Source organism: Penicillium cataractarum (genome assembly GCF_028827025.1).
Source record: "Penicillium cataractarum strain IBT 29864 chromosome Unknown utg000002l, whole genome shotgun sequence".
Taxonomy (NCBI): domain Eukaryota; kingdom Fungi; phylum Ascomycota; class Eurotiomycetes; order Eurotiales; family Aspergillaceae; genus Penicillium; species Penicillium cataractarum.
Genome location: NW_026622738.1, coordinates 1732655 through 1748099, shown reverse-complemented (window position 1 = coordinate 1748099; position 15445 = coordinate 1732655). Strand labels below are relative to the sequence as shown.

General features: G+C 51.6%; 8 protein-coding genes across 8 annotated transcripts; 4 read left to right on the top strand and 4 right to left on the bottom strand.

The window, feature by feature from the left end:
• Positions 1–407: 407 nt before the first annotated feature.
• N7496_002719 (uncharacterized protein) lies at positions 408–2142 on the top strand (the record flags this gene model as incomplete). The annotated part of the gene is made up of 3 exons (XM_056695650.1): positions 408–1742; positions 1798–1863; positions 1933–2142. 3 exons carry the CDS (start codon positions 408–410, stop codon positions 2140–2142), a joined length of 1611 nt encoding a protein of 536 aa, XP_056557862.1.
• A 713-nt stretch (positions 2143–2855) lies between these two features.
• Positions 2856–3930, bottom strand: N7496_002718 (putative mitochondrial carrier protein; the record flags this gene model as incomplete). Its single annotated transcript, XM_056695649.1, has 2 exons — positions 2856–3790; positions 3873–3930. 2 exons carry the CDS (start codon positions 3928–3930, stop codon positions 2856–2858), a joined length of 993 nt encoding a protein of 330 aa, XP_056557861.1.
• Positions 3931–4639: 709 nt separating this feature from the next.
• Positions 4640–5944, top strand: N7496_002717 (ceramidase; the record flags this gene model as incomplete). Its single annotated transcript, XM_056695648.1, has 4 exons — positions 4640–4729; positions 4868–5060; positions 5182–5698; positions 5761–5944. The coding sequence occupies 4 exons, from the start codon at positions 4640–4642 to the stop codon at positions 5942–5944; spliced, it is 984 nt and encodes a 327-aa protein (XP_056557860.1).
• A 570-nt stretch (positions 5945–6514) lies between these two features.
• N7496_002716 (putative toxin biosynthesis protein) lies at positions 6515–8089 on the bottom strand (the record flags this gene model as incomplete). The annotated part of the gene is made up of 4 exons (XM_056695647.1): positions 6515–7406; positions 7468–7576; positions 7636–7774; positions 7895–8089. The coding sequence occupies 4 exons, from the start codon at positions 8087–8089 to the stop codon at positions 6515–6517; spliced, it is 1335 nt and encodes a 444-aa protein (XP_056557859.1).
• Positions 8090–8726: 637 nt separating this feature from the next.
• Positions 8727–9347, bottom strand: N7496_002715 (uncharacterized protein; the record flags this gene model as incomplete). Its single annotated transcript, XM_056695646.1, has 1 exon — positions 8727–9347. The coding sequence occupies one exon, from the start codon at positions 9345–9347 to the stop codon at positions 8727–8729; it is 621 nt and encodes a 206-aa protein (XP_056557858.1).
• A 647-nt stretch (positions 9348–9994) lies between these two features.
• N7496_002714 (BRCT domain-containing protein) lies at positions 9995–12739 on the top strand (the record flags this gene model as incomplete). The annotated part of the gene is made up of 4 exons (XM_056695645.1): positions 9995–10081; positions 10146–10582; positions 10631–12023; positions 12080–12739. The coding sequence occupies 4 exons, from the start codon at positions 9995–9997 to the stop codon at positions 12737–12739; spliced, it is 2577 nt and encodes an 858-aa protein (XP_056557857.1).
• A 171-nt stretch (positions 12740–12910) lies between these two features.
• On the bottom strand, positions 12911–13568 carry N7496_002713 (ESCRT-II subunit protein VPS25; the record flags this gene model as incomplete). The annotated part of the gene is made up of 2 exons (XM_056695644.1): positions 12911–13023; positions 13085–13568. 2 exons carry the CDS (start codon positions 13566–13568, stop codon positions 12911–12913), a joined length of 597 nt encoding a protein of 198 aa, XP_056557856.1.
• Positions 13569–13841: 273 nt separating this feature from the next.
• Positions 13842–15073, top strand: trm8 (tRNA (guanine46-N7)-methyltransferase; the record flags this gene model as incomplete). The annotated part of the gene is made up of 3 exons (XM_056695643.1): positions 13842–14011; positions 14147–14334; positions 14421–15073. 3 exons carry the CDS (start codon positions 13842–13844, stop codon positions 15071–15073), a joined length of 1011 nt encoding a protein of 336 aa, XP_056557855.1.
• Positions 15074–15445: the final 372 nt, after the last annotated feature.

Genomic DNA, 15445 nt, shown 5'->3' with positions numbered 1-15445 from the left:
TTTCCAGCCCCTCCATTCAGCTGAGCGATCGTCGATAAGCCCAACTTTTCTCTCTCGTATTTCTCCTCTTTTCCCCTTCATCTGCCTTACCCTAAAAATTCAAACTGAAATTAAATAATCGAGAATACTCAGTACTAATTCGTTACTTTTTTGGGGGCCCAGCCTTTTCTTCTTTTCCTTCCTTCTCTTCCCTCTTTCTTCCTTTTCCCACCCCGCACCCCTCCTCCTCCAACACTACCTCATTATTCTCTCTTTCCCACACCCTCCAAGTGGAATAGAGTGTGCTCAGACCCTTTCCCCTCCCATCCATTAGGGTCGATTACTCGGCTTGTCTCGACTTGAATTATTTACTATTATTACTAAACTTTTGGGTCTGATTTCTTCTGAAATCCCATCTACCGCCCACTATGCCCGCCGATATCTTCTTCGAGTCCGATGACTCGGAATTCTCCGAGACCGACTGGTCCGTCCATGGCCGCAAGGGTCGTGCTTCGAACCGTCGACGATCAGTCTCTCGTCCTCGTCGCACTGAGGTGCGAGAAACCCTCACGGTTCCCATGCAGTCTTCACGACTCCAGCGGTCCTCTTCACATGGTGGCCGCCGACACCGCGATCGCGGCGAAGTCCCCGCTGTCATGATCGTCAACGAGCAGGCCCAGCGTACCGACAACAGCAACAGCAACAAGCCCCGCCGCGTGCAGCAAAAGGTCGTCGACGTTGACTTTGACGAGGAGGTGGTCAGGTCTCGTCGTCGTGCCGCGACCGGCGTCTCCCGTGACCCGTCCCCGTTCCTCCATGAGCGCGATGCCGAATTCGCGCTTAATCAGAAGCTCCTCGAGAAGAGTGATCTCCGTCAGGATATGGAGATCTGGAAACAGCAGCAAGAGATCGAGCGGTTGGAGCGTGAACTGGAGAAGCACCGTGAGCGGGTTGAACCACGGGATCCACGGGAGTCACGACTGCTGCGCGAAGAAGAAGAGTGGTATGAGGATGAGATTAGTGATCGACTGCGCCGACTGGAGCGATTCGAGCGCAAGAACCGCTCTGAAGAGGAGCGGCGCAATTTAGAGAAGAACTGGCGTATAAAGAGGCTCGAAGACTCGGAGCGGGAGGCTGCTGACAAGACCCGTGCCGAAGAGGAGCGGCGCAACATGGAGAAGAACTGGCGTCTGAAGAAGCTTGAGGAGTCTGAGCGGGAGGCTGCTGACAAGGCCCGTGCCGAAGAAGAGCGACGCAACATGGAGAAGAACTGGCGTCTGAAGAAGCTCGAGGAATCGGAGCGCGAGGCTGCCGAGAGAAAGGTCTGGCGACTGAAACAGCTCGAAGAGGCTGAGAAAGAGGCCGCCGAGCGGGAAGAGTTGAAGCAGAAAATCCGCGAGGAAAAGTTGAAGGAGATTGCCAAGCAGAAGGAGGATCAGGAAGAGCGCGAGAAGCTCCGGAAGGAGTTCCTCGAGGAGGAGCGTCGCAAGCAAGTCGAGGCTGAGGAAAAGAAGAAAAAGGAGCAGGCGATTAAGGCTGCAGCAGTTGAGGAGTGGAAGCTTGAGCAGGAGCGTATCAAGCAGCGGCAGAAGGAAGAGGCGATTAAGAAGGATAAGGAATTCCGAGAGCGCCTGCGCCTTGAGTTTGGGTATTCCGAGGCGGAGATCGAGGATATCCTCAACAAGAAGAAAAAGGCGGAGGAGAAGAAGGACAAGAAGGAGAAGAAAGATGAGATTATCGAGGAGAAGACTACTTGGATCAAGGTACGAGATGGAATCTTATCAGGTTAGGGTTGCGAGTATACTAACTCTGGCTCAGGTCCACCGCAAGCATCTACTCCCCGAATCCCTCATAGCCTACAACTTGCCCTGGGAATGGGACGAGGTAAGCATATTCTTAAATTACAACAAACTTTAAGCCTCCCATTACTAACCATGCATCTCTTCTCTCTAGCGCGATAGCAACTACATCATCATCAAGCGCTGGATCACCGAAGATCTCCAAGAAGAGCTCTTTGCCCACACCCGCCGTCTCCGCGATGGCAAGTTGATCGCCCAAACCTCCAGCTCCACCACCGAACTCAAGATCAACGACCGCAACAAGGAAAAGATGTACCTGGTTCGGAAGAAGAGCCCAAGCCGACGGCTGCGCATCTTCGCATAAAGCGTTTCGCCTCGCTCAGTCCACACCCATACCCCCCAACTAGAATGAGTTGGATCAGTTGGACAAGTCATTGCTGTCTTTTTTTATATCGTCTTCTTTTATTTCTTCACTATTCCAACGTTATTGCGCTTTACTACGAGACCCAGATCACGCCTGTTGAATTTGTTCTTTCATTTTTTTGAGTTGAGATTCTTTTGCCAGATTTCTTGGAACTGGTTGTCACTGAGAGTGGTACAGTAACGAGACACGAGTTTGATGACCTTTACCCTCTTTTACCTGATGAATGTTTTATCCCATGTCATGTCGATTGCATTTGTTCCCCACTCTGTTCTATGTATCCAAACATGTCACCGAATGTATGCTTCTTGATGAAACACTTTTTGCCGTAGACGGGGGTGTGTCTTCCATCTGACACGGATCAGTCTCAGTAGGATGTTTAGGTAGGTGGACAACGGTTCATTAGCCACGTTTTTGAATTTGAAATCTCAAAATATCTTCGTAGGAGCTGCGTCTTGCAGCTGTCAACTCTAAAATCGTAAATTGTAAAGGAAAAGCCCTATTGGGCCAAGACTCGACGCAAGGACGCGTGCGTGATGCATCTGCAGGATAGACCCGCAAGTGGAGATTTGAAGATGAAAGCTAATAATACAGAATGTGGGGAGTGTTGTTGTTGTGTCTCAGTTGAGAGTGAGGTAGAGTTCCTAGGTTCCTTTCTACAAACTCATCTGATGATTAGCCGCCCATCGCTTCTCGGCGCGGAGGATGAGTTCCTCATAGACCGTCCAGGCCAGCGCAGAACTCAATGCTTTGCGAGCCATACGCAGGCCTAGACCACCGAAGAGACTGCGCATGCCGTCCTCATGAATCATTAAGCGCACTGCCCGGACCATGTTGCCGTATTTGGCGGGCATCAATTGCAGTCGCGTTTTGACGGCGTCGAAGGGGTTTGTGATAGCGGTCGCGAGACCGGCTGCCGAGGCACCGGAGACAAAGTTGATAGAAGACGAGGACACGCCTGCCAGAGGGGTCCCGTCGGAGTTGGTCGTGGTCATTGATGCAAGCCGGCGTTTTAGTTGCTCGTAGAGAAGTACGTAAAGGCCGGCATAGGGGGCGTCTCGAGCTGCTGTAGCGCCAAAGCCTGCAAAGAGACCGCGCATACCCTCGGTGCGTACGATATCGCGGCCCGCGCCCCAGAGACTGCGGTAGGCGTAGAAATCTGACTCATAGCGTACCTTGAGTACGGTGACGGGCATCATCACGAATCCCGCGGCGACGCGGGCGACGGCGCCCGTAGCCAGATTGGCCGTATTAGAGAGTTTGGGGAGAGCGGAGGAGGATTTGCCGGTGGTTGATGTATTTGATAGGACGAGAGGAGGATTGGCTTGGGCGATCGTCTGGCGTAGGGCATTCAGACTGGTGAAGTAGAGGGCAGAGCCGAAGCCCGTGCGAAGGGCGGAGGGAAGCGTTCCACGCCATAGGTTACGGATAGGATTTTGAGAGGAGAGAATGGCTTTGAGGGTTGGGAGGAGCGCGTTGGCTTTCCCGGATTGCTGGACCCGGGTCTTGAGAAGATCGGCTGGCTGGAGGAGGATGGAGGAGGTAAGGCCAGAGCAGAGGCCGGCGGCGAAGTGGAAGACTGTTTTTGATGCTAGAAGGTCGACAAGAGCGGATTAGTCTGGGCACTTCATAGTAATATCGGACTCGATAGGGCTTGCATGGGATATGCATACATGTGGAGGTGCTAGTCTTCTTCACCTGCGGCACCGCATACGCGCTGTTGTTCGACATGACTTCAGCGCCCGATCTTGCGCCCGATCAACTGGCGGAGGGTGAGAGTTGAGAGAGATTGTGTACGGGTAGAGAGGAAACCTTCGATATCGGAGTGAGAGAGTCGTGAACAGTTGGGGTGGAAGATTTCTCCGCAGGGATTCACGATCGGCCGAAAGTTGAGGCAGGCCGTTCCGGAACGGTCACGATGGGAATGGGTGTGAGGCAGTCTGCATTCCCGAGTAAACACCAATTCACACCGAGGGCAGAATCAAGGGAGGAGTGTTGGGTTGAGGTGGTAGTTGAAGAGTTGGAGATTACACAGGGTTCAGTGAAGTCATCAGTGATTTCTCTAGTCATCGGCCTCGGTCTCGGGCCCTATCGATAAGGGATCTACTTGATTACGGTGTGTACTACTTATCGCCTCTGCAACAAGAATAATAATAATAATAATAAAGGTTAGTATGAATATATACCAGTTGTGGCCTGTTTAAATGCTATACTTTCCGTTTCCAGAAAACTCTTTCCATCGCATTTTCATCTTTTCCCCCATTCTTGATCAAACCGGGGCTGACTCTCGCCAACCCGCAAACAGCCGGCAACCCGCGGAGCCACGCCGGGGCCAATCAGTGGACCCCAATTGCGGTGCGTGTGTAATCGACGTCACTGGAAGGCCTTTGGGGGGCGTTTCGCTGTTGCCTCTTCTTCTCTTCTTCATTGCTCTTCAACAATGGGGTGGTCTCTGCCTCATATCCCATATCCGCCTGCAAAGGCTGGATTCTGGAGTCCCGTCACGTCTACACTCAACTGGTGCGAAGAGGTACGTTATACTTCTATTTCAATTTGCTTATTTATCGCCGATCACCCCCGCGATTACATTGAATGCGGGCAGGCAACTGTCTGGAAGCAATATTATCGACTTGAAGAACCAAACTAACCAGAACTTCTTGGATAATAGGACTACTATGCGACCGTTTATTCCGCAGAGATTGTCAATACCCTGACAAACCTCTTGTTCATGTGGTTGGGTATCAAGGGCATCATCAGTTGTCGCCGCAATGGACACGACCAGATCTTCACCGTTGCCTTTCTGGGCTATCTGGTTGTAGGAACGGGCAGTTTCTTGTTCCATTCTACTTTGAAATGCAAGTGTCATTTCCTCGAATCTGACCTTCAATATTCCCGGATCCCAGCCGTCCCGGTCGTATAGATCAGCCGGGTCGTCTAAGTTACATTTCAACCAGCCATGCTAACCGTTGAGTACAAATACAGACCCCATGCAACTTGTCGATGAGCTCTCCATGATCTACACGACTTGCCTGATGGCCTACGCCTCATTCTCATACTCGCGTCCATCCGGCGTTCGCCTCGTCCTCGCCATCTCCCTCCTCAGTCTGGCGGTCTTCATCACCCTCTACTACCATTACCTGCAAGACCCGGTATTCCATCAAAATGCCTACGCGCTCTTGACCACCGTCGTTGTCCTGCGCAGCATGCACACCATGGAGACAACCCTTCGTCCCAAGTGGCGCCACTCCCGCGAGGAAGATCGCCTGGACCGCCAGAAGAAGGGTCTCCCGGTTCCTACAAAGGAACGCCAACATTTCGAGAATGAGCGCGACATGAAGACCTTGAAGACAATGTGGTTTATGGTCTTGTATGGACTTAGTATGTTCCTAGGCGGCTTTTTCATCTGGAATCTAGACAACCAGTTCTGTTCGCAGATCCGCGTGTGGCGTCGGACGGTGGGCTTGCCGTGGGGGATTTTCCTGGAGGGACATGGCTGGTGGTACGTACACCGGTTAAACTCCAGCTTTGTTTCTTGTCTTTTACTGATTCCGTTTACTCCAGGCATATCATGACCGGTGTCGGTGCATACTTGTACATCATCTGGGGTATATGGCTGCGACACTGCCTGAATGGTCGCCAGGACGACTTCCATCTGCGCTGGGCGCATTTCTGGCAAATCCCCGAGATTATTCGTACCACACCCGTGTCCGAGAATGGGGTTGCTCGAGCCAAAAAGTCTACCTGATTTCCTCACTTCAATCCTCGGTTGATTACCTCGTTATTTCTGCCAATTTCGGGGGGTGATGGTGAATAGTGGAATGTAACCCTCCAACTGCAGTAGAAACTCTACTCCCACATCTATCTTGATGTCTGTTGACTTGTACTCTCCGCCGGTTCCCGGGGGGGGGGGGCATCGGGCTGACACCCTCCGGCATATCCTCCATTCTTTCCGATGACGGAATACTAGCTGGTCTTGGTTGATACCTCTCTTTCTGGGGTGTATGCATTAGTCTCATATCCCCCGACTACGTGCAATGAAAAAAAAAGGATGTGCAATGGTGTTGCTATAGATAGGAGTCGGGTCTTTCATCATTGTAGCTACTGGCTTGTCTCTGACGTTGCTTTTGTCAGCTCATCACGCTTTCAAGTCACCCCGTCATTATAGAAAGAATCAATACTGTAAACACTGACGATCTTCTTAATATAACACATCTCCAAGATCGATTTACAAGGCTTCGTCCGCCATGTCAGTCTACAAGACCTACTAGAAAAGGCAGAGATGCAAATCTATATACAAAGTGATCGCACCCACTCATCACAGCTTTGACCCACCAGCCTTCTGCTCACCATTCTTCGGCCGACGGGCCGGCGCAGGAACATTCTCCATCCACTGCTTATCAACCGTCATCTTCTCAATCCTAGACTTCTTACTCCACACCGACCGGAAGCTTTCTTCCTCATCGCGCCAGCGCCGCAACTCCGGCGCCAGCCAGCAGACCGCTGCATCGGCACATTCATTTACAGCTTCCTGAGCGAGTAAGTGGCCAAAGTCCTTGAGATAGACGTCTCGCACGCGGCCCTTTGCAACGCCGCCACTACCGCCGAGACCCGTGCCGGTGTTCGTGAGCTTGTCGGCCATCATATCTGGAAGACACATGTCTGATTTGCCGGCAAAGATGTAGAGCACACTAGGGCGTAGGTGTGGTAGTTGAGAGAAGATTCGCGCCGGCTCGGGCCGATAGAATGGGTGGGAGTCTGGGTGGTCGGCGTCTAGGTCGGGGTGTGTTACGCGGTTGACGGGCTTGTCGCTGCCCGGGATGTGGTTATAGTTTGGACGCGAGAAGGTGAAGACTTCTTGGTGAAGGGGGGTTCGTAATGTGACTGGTGGGTTCTTCTTGTCTATAACGGTGTTGGGATCGAGCGGGTGGATGGCCGTGGGGAGGTCGCGGAGGCCATACTTGACCCAGCGGTCTAGAACGCGCGGATCCCAGGCTTGATAGAAGGGGCTGCGCTTGAAGCCTTCTGCGGCAGCTTGGCGGGACGGCCAGAGGTCGCGTCGGTGGGTGGATAGCTGGGTGGTCTTTGCGATGATACGCTTGCGCTCGAGCATGCTTAGCGTGTCGAGTTGAGTGGTCTGCCGTTGGATGACAGGGTCCAGTAGCACCAGGGTGTGTAACAGTCGGGGGTGCATCAAGCTCAGTTGTGTACTACAGGTTCTAGTTAGTACGATGGCGATTGGATACGCGTGCAACGGTCTCGGGGACTAACAGGTGTGCGCCACCCATGCTGTGGCCAACGCCGATGATGGGCCGGGGCATCTCGGCGCGCTTAACGTTGACCAGGTGGAGGAGGTCCCGGGGGTGATCGAACCAGCTAGCTGTGGCACTGTGAGTATTGTTCTTGTCGTATGAAGGTTTTGTCAAGTGTGTCTCGTACGGTCATTGCCTAAAGAATCCTCATTGATAACGCTGCTCTCGCCTTCCTGTGCGACATCGGCCATCCAGATACTTCGAATTCGGAATCCGTTGGCTTTAGATCGAGCGTGGATTTCCTCCCAAAGAGGCTCATATAGCTCCTGTTGCCAGTTAGTCTAGTGCTACATCGCGCCCGCATATAATAGCGTGTCGCGGCCAAGCGCAGATTGCATGCGATCGGCCAAGCGATGATGCGCGCAGAAACCTGATCCTTGACATACTTTGGGAAAGCCATTGGCATGTGCAGCAAGGATGGTCACATCGCCGGGTTGCGGATTCGGGTTGTCGAGTGGGATGTATTGTTTCACGGCGAGGTGTAAGGGCTGTTCCTGCTCGTTGGCCGTGGCGGCAGGATACTCGCGAAGGTGCTGGCAAGGCACGACATGCTCGACGATTCGAAACGGAGAGGATGACATGGTTTGAACCTCAATTACCGTATCGTAGAGACTTGTGGGGGAACGACCAGCGTCCACCAGGGATGTCCGGGGTATTAAATGGGGAGGATACCGAACGATTGAGCCGAGGCCCTTTTGGGGCCGACAGGCATTCTCCGCGATCGCAACTGCCGGGGCCCCACGTTGGCACGTTCATTGGATTCGTAGATGCTCCATACCTTCTGAGGTTCGGAATATTTGTGAAGAACGTGGAAATTCCGTTATATACCTACGTTGATTTTTATGCATATAGCTATCAGCTGATCGTTTTCGAGCCCTTTACTTAGAAGGAACCCGCTGCCAACGATGGAAGGGGCTTAAATTACAGAAGCTTAACAAGGTAGGAATTACTCACCGTACGTGAATGGAACTAATTTTGGGGAGTGAGAAGGGCCAAAAAACATGTCTTCAAATTTTGTAGATTGGTGTGCACTAGAAAGATGGGAAACAAATGTGAAAAGCAGCAGCACAGAGATATGAACCTTCGCCAATACTAGCAAGCAAAGATCACAATATCCAAATAAGAAGGAAAAACGAACAAAATCCACAAAGACAATGAGACAAAAGGAGCGACCAACTGACCTGTCTTCTTGATCTATCCTAATAACCAGCGAGTTGCTTAACCACGCCAGTACATTGCACACTGGAAGCAGCGACAGCCGGACATGGAGAAGTTGACGTTGGTATAGACCGTCCAGAGTCTAGTGCGAAGTCCCTCGGCGTCCTGGGTAAATCCCATCTCGGGCATATCCCACACATTTTGCTCATGGATTTTAACAAACCTAAGAGTCTCATCCATCGCATCGTCGTCAGATTCACCTTCGAGCGTGAGTCTACCGATAGCGCTGCCAATGTAAGCCATGTTCTCCTCGATCTCGAGGGTCAATTCCCGGCTACCCTTGAGCTTCTGGATTAGTTGTAGAACTTCGTGCTTGATCATATCGCACTTGGGACGGAAACAGGGCTTGGTCGTGTTGGGAATAGCGGCAGTCTTGAAGTGATCGAAATCATCTGCCATGTACTCGAGAATCTCGGCCATGTCCGCGGTGGTCTTTCCCGAAGAACCGCCGCGCCATGCCTTGAACTTGGCCACAAAATCGGTGCGGATAGAGCGGAACTCCTGAACGGTCATTGGGTAGAGAGAAGGTATCCTACCTGGAGCCTTGGGTTGGGAATTTTGATTGGGATCCACGTCGAAAGGGCCAATGCCCTCGTCGTGGGGGTCGTAGTAAGAGCTCATTTTGAGAGTGTGACGAGTTAATAGCCCGAGAGACGATAGGAAGAAATAGCTGGAGAGTTCTTGGTAGTTGCAAGATAGTTTGAAGTAGATAGAAGTCTCGAAGATGAGAGAGTTGATGAAGATCCCTATACTTGAGGGTTGATGAGACTATTTATACTTGAAGACTCGTGAGATATGGGTTGGAACTCGGTATACTTGGAGGTTTTCTTGTGCATTGTTCATGAATCTGAGGAGATAATTTAAGCGTGCATCTTTGTTTGAACATGTCTCGTTGATATAGACAATAAGGAGATTGAAAGACAAAAGAACATTCGTGGCGTAGGTTCGTCTTTGTGTATAGCCCTAGTTTGTTCCGCGGCTCTTTGTAGTTGTCCCGATTATAGATTGGTGCCGTTCAAGTCAAGGACATCAAAGTCGCTCGCATCCATACCCGTAAAAGATCTATAATTAAACTGCAGCAATAATATGTAGCATATTAATAGCAATAGTCAAATTAACAATGACTTTCAATGCCATGCCCAACTCTACATACACTCATCTCGCCCCGCGTGTCAGCACGTGACTGGGCGTCGGCCCTTTACGCGCGCGGCGCGTCTTCGATGATTCGTTCCTGACAACCACAACGAGAGCAACGCAGTCTTGTCACCATGGCAGACGAGGACACCAAGCTCTTCGACCAGTGTCGCATTTGCATTGTGTGCTCAAATGATCTCCCTCTGGAGACTGCGGAGCAGGTATGTATTACTCCGATGACGCGCGCATACAACGGAGACGAAACTCATATTTTGGCCAAACCAGCTTGCTACAGTGATCGGAGAATATGGCGGCGAACCGTCAATACACGAGTCTAGCCCTGAAAAAGAGGACACTCTCGAATGCACTCATATTGTTGCAAATAACACCCACTTTCACACCTACGACCTCGCTCGCAAGACTCTCATTCCCGTGGTGAAGCCCTCGTGGGTGCATAACTCGCTAGCGAAACGGAAAGTGGCCAACCCCCGTCAACACAGCCCCGATCCGCGCCTTTTCCTCAGCGATGTAGTCGTTACCTGTGGTGATATCCCAGAAGGCGACAAGGATGCGATTATCGGCGGGGTCGTGGCCAAGGGTGGATTGTACAGCCCCCGAATCACTGGAATGGTTACCCACCTGGTTGACTTGACTGTGGAATCGGACAAGGCGCGACTGGTGCAGGCCAAGAAGTTGCGTGTAAAGATAGTTTTGCCACACTGGTAAGCTGTGCCCATATCTGGTTAGCGACACTGATTAACGAGACATAGGTTTGACGACTGCCTGAAACTCGGTCAACGCATTGATGAACGCCCGTACACACTCCCAGACCCTGAGATCCTCCGCCCAGGCCTTGATGCTCCCATTCGATCAAACGAGAACAAGGATCTGGCAGGGGCATCTACCCCTGAACCTTCCATAATGCCCACGCCACCCAGTATCCCACGTACCGGGGACCAATCGAGTGTCTTTGCAGGAAAATCCATCATGCTCTCGCGAGATTTGGGCATTGGCTCACATATGCTGGAGTCTATCGAGGCCGTGCTCAAGCAAGGTGGTGCTACCATAACATCCAAAGTCGAGGATGCGGACTGGTTGATTTGCCGATTCCGAGAGGGCTTTGTGTACAGGACGGCATCACGCTTGGAGAAGATTGTTGGCAACCTCGCCTGGCTGTACCATCTTATGACCTTCAACACTTGGACTCGACCCTTGACTAAACTCTTGCATTACCCCGTGTCGCGCACACCAATTCCTGGATTTGAAGGGTTGAAGATCAGTCTTTCCAACTACGTTGGCGAGGCGAGAATTTACCTCGAGAATCTAGTTGCAGCAGCGGGTGCTGAGTGCACCAAGACATTGAAACAAGAGAACACGCATCTGATCACCGCTCATGGTAACAGTGAAAAGTGTAGTGCGGCACGAGAATGGGGACTACAGGTGGTTAACCATTTGTGGTTGGAAGACAGCTACGCCGCATGGAAACTGCAACCGGTGTCCAACCCTCGGTACAACCACTTCCCGCCTCGGACTAACCTTGGCGACATTGCTGGACAGAAGATGCTGGATATCGACGTTCTTGAGCGGAACTTCTTCTCTACTCAAGCCATGGAGGAACCTTCGAGTCCTCCCCGTGCTATGCGGGCCAAAGACCAGAACACGGAATCGATGCAGCCACCCGCGGAGAAGCCTCGCAAGGAAACCGAAAAGGTCTCTGAGACTGCCGAGGGCACCCCTCAGGCCAAGACTAAAACCACCCGCCGGGCAGCAGATAATAAGCAGGCACAGACGCCTGCGCGGTCCCGGCTGATTCCCGACGATAAAGAAAACGAGACACCTTCTTCGACCAGCAGCCGCAAATCTAAAGACGCAGCAGCAGCTCGGCTCCATGAGATCGCCCCCGATATTGCTCTGTATGAGAAGGAGATGAAACGCGTTGGTGGTGTTATCTATGGGGGCCGACGAAAGTCTGACGAGGATCGTGTATCTATCAATTTAAAGAAGCGCCGCTCCGCCGAGCCACAGGAGGAGAGCGACGGCGAACAAGCCTCGGATGCGAAGCGACAGAAGAAGTCTCGACCTCCCATTTCCATGCACTTGCTGATTACTGGCTACCAAAAGTGGGTGGGCAAGGGCAATGAAAAGAAAGAGGATGCAGATAAGGTTTGTCAATGCTATCTACTTGCATCTATATGCGAATGCTAATGTTATGTGAACAGCGCCATCTCCGAGATCTTGGGATCATGGTAGTTCAGGATGCCCGCCGATGCACTCATTTGGCTGCACCTTCCATCCTGCGCACCGCCAAATTCGTTAATGCACTGGCCTATGCGCCAGTGATTATGAGCACTGACTTTGTCGACAACTGCCTCTCGCAGGATGAGTTGCTTGACCCTAAGGACTTCCCACTTGTGGATAAGACGGCTGAGTCAAAGTTCCATATGTCCCTTGCCAAGTCATTGGGAAATGCAAAGAAAAACAAGAACAAGCTTCTGCGTGGCTTCCGTGTCTATTGCGTGGAGGATATCCGCGGAGGGTACGAAGCATTCAAATCGATCGTGGAGGCAAATGGCGGCGAGTGTTTGCTCTTCCGTGGTCGCCTCGCATTGAATAACACTTCTCGAAGGGAAGAGAGCGATGATGAAGACGAGGAGATGCAAGATGACGAGCCTGGTCGCAATGAAGCCTTCCTTCTGAGCGGTGCTGAGCGCAAGCATGCTCGCCTTTGGCCTCGATTCCGTCAACTAGCTGGCGATGTCAAGCGAACTCCCCGCATCGTGCGTGTGGACTGGCTGCTCGACATGGCCATGTCGCAGGAACTGCGGGCGGCGGATGAGTACGAGCTAGACGAGAGCTCGATTGAGGATGCAGACGAGTAGGACTCGTCTCGATATTCATTCAAGTCGTTTGGCTCAATGGGGTTATTGTAAATGTTAGGGAGTATTGGCAGTGCGGGTTGACCGGCAACATGGATAGGCCCTTTGAGCGTTTTGCTTTGTAACGAATAGCCACGATTCATCACATAGGGCATAGCAATCCAGACTCTTTGCTTAGAAGAACTTGACTCCCTCCTCGCCCTCGTTACCAAAGACGGATGCCTTGCCTCGCTTGACAAGAACGTTGAGCGCCTTCATCATGACATCGTTGTCCATGCCGTGGAACTCTGTAAGATGATTAGCAATGACTATTCCCCATAGACCCAGTTGAAAATGTAAAGAACCCACCTTGAGAAACCGTCGCTTCTCCCTGTACCAACTCAAACACCGTCAACACCACCCCACGCTGTCCCGTAGCATCAATCCAATCCACTAGCACATCCGCCCACTCCTCCGGCCTGCGCCACCAAATCCAAGCAACACTCTTAGGCATCGCATTCCCACCAGCTGAAGCACCCTCAATCCACTCCGCGCGCTGTCCACCCCCGCCTTCCTCCTCCTCCTTCTTCGTCATCCAGTCCACGACCGCGCGAGCCTCGGCGAGATCTAGTCGCTTGCGCAGGGCTGCATTATGGAAGAGAGGGGAATCGACGGCGTCGACGAGGGAGAGGCGGTAGGTACGGTGGTGTCGACACCAGGATTGTATTAGGGAGGACCATTTTTGGAGCTGGGAGTGTCGCGTGGTGCTGTTTGGTTGCGGGGTGAAGAAGGGTGGGAAGTTGTATGTTGGTGGGAAGGTGAAGGGGGTGGTTGTTGTTGTTGAAGTAGCCATTTTCTGTAGAGTATATACTTGTTGATATGAGTGAGCTTCTAGCCAGCTGTATTGGATATAGCTAGTAAATGAAAGTGCAGGACAGGACAGGATGAGGCAGATGGAGCAACGAACTGATAAGCACAACCCAAAGCTCGGGCGGATCGGAGTGGGGTGCGGCCCGCGCAAATTATTCCTCCTCCACCCTCCAACTTTCCAGTCTCGAGCCCTGGCTTTTCCCTCCCAATTCTCGAATTACCCCCCCCCCCCCCCCCCCCCCCGGTCATTCTCAACATGACGACCCAGGTAGCGGGAAAGCGCCACCATCGTGAGGAATACCGCCGCAAGATCCAAGAGCAGGCTGAGCGCGGTGATGGCGATGCTTCTAATGTGAAGATGCCGCAGAAGAGATTCTTCCGGCAACGCGCGCATGCGAATGTGTTCTCGGATCATAATCTGGACTAGTACGTGACCTATATACCGTCCTGGAGAATAGTGCGGAGTATACTGTGAAGACATTGGCTTCGTTGAGCTATGTGGTTCTGGGTACTTCTGGATTTGTCTGCGCTGGAGTAGAGCTAACTTTGATGAAACTATAGCCCTATTAGCCCCGCGCATATGGACTGGGCGTCGCATTACCCTGCCTTTGTGGACCCTGATCCGTCTAAGATCAATCTTGGTGGTACGAGGAAATTGACCAAGGATGTGGAAGTCGTGGACATTGGTTGTGGATTTGGTGGGTTGCTGGTTGGCCTGGCACCTCTACTACCAGATACCTTGATGGTTGGTACGTTTAAAAGACCCTCAATATTTATGACTTGAACAACTTCAATCAAGTCTCCCATATTATGATATACTAACCTATCCTGCCAGGCATGGAAATCCGCGTCTCAGTCCTCGAATACGTCCGCAGTCGTATCTCCGCCCTCCGCCTGAAACAACAAGTCCTGAAAAAGATTGCCGCCGAAAAATCCACAAACGAAGCTACCCCTTCCGATACCCCCGCCGCCCAAGAAGACGAAGACGACGAGGTCGGCAGCACGACGACCATCGTCCCCGGTAACTACGAGAATATCACGGGTATCCGAGCCAACACGATGAAATTCCTCCCCAACTTCTTCGGCCACCACCAACTCTCCAAGATTTTCGTGTGTTTCCCCGATCCACACTTTAAGGCGCGCAAGCACAAGGCCCGTATTATTTCTGAGAGCTTGAATGCCGAGTATGCGTATGTGCTTAAGCCGGGTGGTTTGATGTATACTATCACCGACGTGGAAGAATACCACCACTGGGTCCTGCGGCATTTCAAGTACGAGACTGTTGAGGGGGAGAATGTTGCTGAGGATGAACCTACCGGGGGTATTAGGGATCTGTGGGAACTTCTTTCTGACGAGGAACTCGAGGCGGATCCTTGTGTGCGGGTGATGAAGTTTGAGACGGAAGAGTCGAAGAAAGTTACTCGGAACAATGGTAACAAGTACGTTGCTGTTTTCCGACGCAAGGCTGATCCTGAGTGGCCTGCTTAAGAGGAAAGGAAAGGAGGTGCATGTGTTTGATTGGTCTTTATATGGCCTGAAAAAGAATCTCTGGTGTATAGGCGTTTCCCCATCTTCGAGTCCAAGTCCAAAGTTCCTCTATTATGCATGCAAATGCCGATATCACAAACATGAAAAAAATCCTGAAATAAACAATCTGCGCTTTCTAAATCAAATTGACAACTCCCGCCAAAGAGGGCAACAAAGAGGCAACATTGGAACCGAAACACGAAAAGTATAACATAAGACAATCATAGAACCGAACAATGCACTCTCATAACCCGAAAAAACCCCCCGAAATCAATAAATCGTAATGCAGTAAATTCATAAAACACATCAAATGCTCAGATACCAATCCCAAGA